This window comes from Arachis ipaensis, chromosome B01 (assembly GCF_000816755.2).
Source record: "Arachis ipaensis cultivar K30076 chromosome B01, Araip1.1, whole genome shotgun sequence".
Lineage (NCBI taxonomy): Eukaryota > Viridiplantae > Streptophyta > Magnoliopsida > Fabales > Fabaceae > Arachis > Arachis ipaensis.
Genome location: NC_029785.2, coordinates 107365212 through 107370925, shown reverse-complemented (window position 1 = coordinate 107370925; position 5714 = coordinate 107365212). Strand labels below are relative to the sequence as shown.

Below are 5714 nucleotides of genomic sequence, written 5' to 3'. Positions count from 1 at the left end.
AACACACACACACACCAAAATATCTATATTTATAAATCACAATTATGTTTTTTATCATAACGTATCTAAGTGACTGTTGAATTGGATTCTCTGTTTGCGAAAGTCATGTTAGTTTGACATATTTCATTCTTTACTTTTACCCAGTAACTTCAGTTTAATAATATTCACTTTTTACTTATTACAGTGATTTCTGAGTTAATACACTACACAGCAGCAGGAGGTGTTGATGGCGTTTCTGCAAATATGCCCTTAATTCAAGTAATTGTACCTAAAGTAATGAATCTTAAAACACAGCTTAGTGATTCAACAAAGGTAAACAATTCTGAGTTCTCAATTTTGTTTGCTTTGGGCCATAACCGATTCTTTGTTTGTTTATAATCATATTCCTAAGTATCTCATTATGTTTTTCATCTTTTATTGGTGATCTAGTTCAATCTATTTGCTTATAGTTGTATTCTTCTACACCTGGTGGCGCTTATTCTGTTTATTTAGTTTAGTAGCTACAGTTTTTAGACCTACTAGAATACTAAGGGTGTATTTGGTTTGGTGTTTGAAATATAAAAAATATGTTCAAGTTCCTTGAGCGCTTCAATTTCTTGTTTGTCCACTGTTTTTTTTCCTTCTGAACGCATGTTTTTCTGTACTCTAACCCGCATTTACGTGAAGCAAAAAGCTTTATAGCTTCTGTGTTCACTTGATAGCGTTGTACCATTAATTGGGAGAATTTATTTCCTTTCTACCAACCCTACCTTTCATGCATGTTATTTTTTTTTATAGAGTTCTTATTGTTTCTGTTCATATGAGTCCTCTTTTTTTTATTATTTACCGTTTATTAGCTTTTTTATTATGTTTATTATTGTTATCTTTTTTAACAAATTAAACAAAAACTAATAAGTAATAATAAAATCATTAGTGAAAAATTATAGCACACTAAAAAAGCACTGAGAGTACTAGAAAAAGAATAGTGTGTGAAAATAAAATACTAAAAAAGAGTACTGAAAAAATGCAACACGCTTGGACAGTTAATATATTTGATGAAATATTCTTATTTATGTATCTAAATTTTATATTTTTTTGTAATAGAAATAATAGTGTCCTTATGTACTGATTTTGTATAATGTATTATATTATCTTTTATGTACTTTATTAGCTATGTAGAATTGATTTTCCATAAGATCCAATTACATTCTTGCAATTATATTAGTACATGCATATAGAAAGCAAATCAGGCAAATGTTTCAACTTTCAATTATTAAATCAAAGATCAAAACATAACATAAGATCTCCTACTTCAGCAAACAAAAATGCTCAGAAGCAATTATCCGCCTAATTTTATATTGATCAGTAATTTTTCATCTAAAAGTGATTTTTAATAATGTAATTCAAACAATATTTATTTTATTATAATTCATTTTCGTATAAAAGTTACTAAACATAAATCATGTTAATACTTAATACTAACTTATTTTCATCCAATTCAAGTTTGAAAAATCAATTTGATGTAACCTTCCGTTTGTAAATTTTAATCCAAACACATTAAGTAGTGAATGCAACATGCTCTTGGGTCCTTTCTTCTCTGTTAAATATTTTTCCATTATCTTGTATTGATATTTGATAATGTCAATCCGAATTTAATCTGATACATTATATTACAAGCACTTGCTCACATGTTTGAATTCCAATGTCACTAAATCTCACTGGTGCAAATATTAATATTTAGAAGTTAGCTTAATTGTTTGAATTCCAATGTCCAATCTCTCTCTCTCTCTCTCTCTCTCTCTCTCTCCTGGTTTAGGCTTAAGGGTTTCAAAGGAAGTGGTCAAACAAAAATGAATTTTGCATGCCCTATCATTTTTGCTGATAGGTGAATAGGCATATTATTTCTTTCTCTTTTTCATTTCTTTTATTTTTTAAAACAATTTACACAAAAACTATGTTGAAGAAAAGGGAATGTACAAAGGAAGATGGGTAATAATTATACAGAAGATATGGTGAAGACCTAAGTAGATTGTGTAATAGCACATGCCAATTCTTTTGAATATCTGCTATAGGAATACGATTAAGCAGACCATCAGCTGAGGCGCTGAGCAGCATAGGGATGCCAAATATGTGATCCTTCTCCAAACAAAATCAATGTTGGAAAATGAATCATTAAACCCTAGAACTTTTTCCTACAAAATGCACCAAATCACTGTAAATGATTGCTATAGAGTATAGAATCTCTGCATTTTGACATGAGTCCAAACATTCAAACTTAGTGAGTGGCAACTGACGCAACTCGATGGTACACCCAAGATTCCCCGAAGATACCAAAAAGACCGATCCGATGAGATCTTGCTATCGGATAATGCATAAGATACGAGTCCCAGATTGGGAATTTAAACTGCACATTATACGTGTATTAGGGGGACAAAGCAAATAAGGGGCCTTCACTTCTGGAGCATGTTGTTGGTATCAATTCCCCAAACAATCAAAGAGATCTTGTTATTTCTTTGTTTGTACATCGCTGGGGTTAGTATGACTATGAACACTTGTGATGTACAACTTGATGAGTTGTTTAGTCGCAGAAAAGTTTGATTGTCTTGCAAGTTTTTCTTAAAGAAATTACCATCATATTAGTATTCATTTAGATAACTTTCATCCAAAACTCCTGTGAGTAATTCAGTTACAAAGTGAATGGCCATAGGAATAGAAAATGGTTAGTATTCTTTCCCATTGTAAGTGGTCGTAAATATGTTTAATCCATTATATGTTACCAACACTAATAGTTAAAAGGCAACTGCTTGCTTTCCTATATTACTTTTGGTCTACTTCATGATCCTTTTATCTGCCTTTAGGATGAGGAAGATGTAAAGGCAATTGCTAGGTTATTTGCAGATATGGGTGATTCATATGTGGAACTGATTGCAACTGGTATGTTTACAAGATAATTTTTTATTGGTTTCTGTCTGAGAATCATTTGTGCTTTCTCGTGTAGCTTGAATCTCTCTGGACCATTGACAAGTTACTCGTGGAGTCGTGGTTCTTGGTGATGTTAAGTGATCTAAGTTGTGATGAATTAATTTTCCAGGGCCAAATGAATCAATGTTGATAGTGCATGCATTGTTAGAAGTTGCATCACATCCAGAATATGATATAGCTTCAATGACTTTTAACTTTTGGCACAGTCTTCAGTTGAATTTGACTAGAAGGTGCTTTTCTCCCTTGAAAATATACTTAGTATACTTGCTCTTTTCCTTGATCACACTTAAATAAAATCAACACATTGTCTGGCAGGGAGTCCAACATTCAATACGTTAATGAAGCATCAATTGAAGCTGAGAGAAATAGGAGGCTACTGGTTTTCCGTCCTGCATATGAGTCACTTGTATCCCTGGTAAGTCTTCCAGGCTAGAAACTAGGCTTCAAAATCTTACGCACAGCATCAAGAAATTATGTGTGGTACCTTGAAATTATTTTTTGTATATCTGGTAAATATATATACAACCTGTATTGTAGTAATATTAAGTTGTTCTCAGTGTTGTAGCATTATATACATAATATTATGTTTGATTAAATGAGACATTGCACTTCTTATTTCTAGATAATAGTTTCTGTAGTTCTTAAATGTTTCATGTTACTACCTTTTTCATGGATGTTTTACAGGTTAGCTTTCGAGTTCAGTATCCTGAAGATTATCAAGACCTATCATATGAGGACCTTAAGGAATTTAAGCAGACAAAATATGGTAATATGGTATTGTTGTCTTGCATTTGTTTGTCATCCTCTTTTATGTCTCATGTATTATTTCATTGAATTCCTTCTAATAAGAGTACTGAATACTAATATTATTTCATCATGATTACTAGTATCCTCACTATTACTGCTAATAATGTGTATGCACTTAGTGCCTGCCTTAACTTCCTGAAAGTTATTAAAGAAAAAGCTTTGTATCAAAAATGTCCATAATTGACACAATTTTGGAACCTAAGAATTGGACACCAAATGGGGGAATTCTCAATTCCCCATTATATTTGTAATAGATAATAGATAATTGATAATTCAGTGTACTAAAGGCAAGTTATGGAATTTCTTGTTCTTGTAGACTTAAGTTATAGAGCCATAGTTTTTCATTAGTATTGCTGAATTGTTTCACGTTGTAGGCGTCAATAGTTTGTGGTTTCGAATTGCATATTCTATAAATATGACAGTGCAGTAGTAGCCTCTGGTGCTCTGTTATATATGGATTTTTCATTCTTTCTTTTGGAAAGAGAAAATTAGTGCACACTCGGGCATTGAACTGCTGGTTGATAAGTGACAGTCCAATATGGTATGTAATAATAGATAGTATTTTGACCATATATTAGCAGATGGAAGTTATGTTTTCATGGATATGTACCAGGTGCTCACTGCAAATGTTTGTCAAATTTATTCAATAAAAAAATTACCACTAATGCTTAAATTTGTTGCTTACATTGTGTGTGGAGGCTTTAAGGCCTTAACCAGAAATACATGGTATCTATAAAGGCTAACTATAAATTGTTGTTTCAGCTGTTGCGGATGTATTAACGGATGCGGCATCAGTTCTTGGTGGTGATGCTACTCTAAGAATTCTATATATGAAACTCCTTGAGGTGTGTATTGTATATGTGGATGAATTGAAGATGCGTTGTCTATATTGATTAGTGGAACTTCTTATTGTGAGAGATTGAGCTCATAGGTAGCGTTTGTTGAGGTACTAAGACAGAGACTGGGAGACTGAGACTCAGTATCATGTTTGTTGGTTTAGAGACTAGTACTAAAATTTTTGTCTCTGTCCCCAAAATTTCAGTATTTCAGTATTTCCAAAAAGTAGGGACACATGGGACTAAAATTTTTAAAGATGGATACTGAAACTTTAATAACATTTTATACCTAAAATACCTTCATTTCAATTAATTTATTCCAATTTTTGTCTCCCACTTTGCACCAAACAGAATACTAAGATTTATTTCAATCTCTGTCTCTTAGTCTCTGTCTCTCCACCAAAACACTACCATAATTTCTATGTAATACATAAATTTCATTATTCGCTTGATCTTGACTTCTCTTTTCCTTTTCCTTTGCCTTTGGTTAAATATTATCCTTTAAATTGTAGATCCTGTCTGTATTCCTCTTCATTATATAAATTGCTTTTGCCTAAACAATGTGAATGACTTCCTAACCCCTTTTTCTGCACCCAATCTCAAAAATTTAGGCTGTATCTGGCCATGGTAATAATGAACACAAGGATTGGCGTCCAGCAGAGGCTGCCTTATTTTGTATTCGGGCTATATCAAATTATGTGTCAGTTGTTGAAGCAGAAGTAATGCCTCAGGTATTGTTACTCCTTAAAAATTTGTAATGGTGGTTATATTAATCTTGCCCAAATATGGCTACATGATTTAACATCTTAGTTTTAATTATTTCAATTGATACTTGATATTTAACATCAGTCACAAAATCCTTCATTTTCATTACATCTCTGAACTGATGTGGATGAAATTCTGAGCATGTCTTATTTTATTTTTGCTCTCTTTTGGATATGGAGATTGATAGTAAGATGTGATACAACTTATTGTGCTTTAAAATGAATCCCCTTAAGCTGTGATTGGTTCATTTCCCTGCAACAGAAGTACAATTACAAATATGCTAAAACTTTTTGTACCAGGTTCCTGTGTTTACTGTGCTACCCAAAATAAGGGGACAGTGGAGAT

General features: G+C 32.3%; 1 protein-coding gene across 3 annotated transcripts in view; it reads left to right on the top strand.

Moving 5' to 3' along the window:
• LOC107611039 (transportin MOS14) overlaps positions 1-5714 on the top strand; it is a 13767-nt gene that overhangs the window by 2679 nt on the left and 5374 nt on the right. For all 3 annotated transcript variants that reach the window (XR_002362506.1, XM_021123208.1, XM_021123217.1), the window contains exons 8-14: positions 185-312; positions 2838-2913; positions 3071-3191; positions 3277-3376; positions 3646-3727; positions 4531-4613; positions 5216-5335. Coding sequence is in view for 2 of the 3 variants with exons in the window: in XM_021123208.1 (XP_020978867.1) it covers positions 185-312; positions 2838-2913; positions 3071-3191; positions 3277-3376; positions 3646-3727; positions 4531-4613; positions 5216-5335 (710 nt within the window). In the remaining variant the exon portion in view is untranslated. The remainder of the gene's footprint in view (positions 1-184; positions 313-2837; positions 2914-3070; positions 3192-3276; positions 3377-3645; positions 3728-4530; positions 4614-5215; positions 5336-5714) is intronic.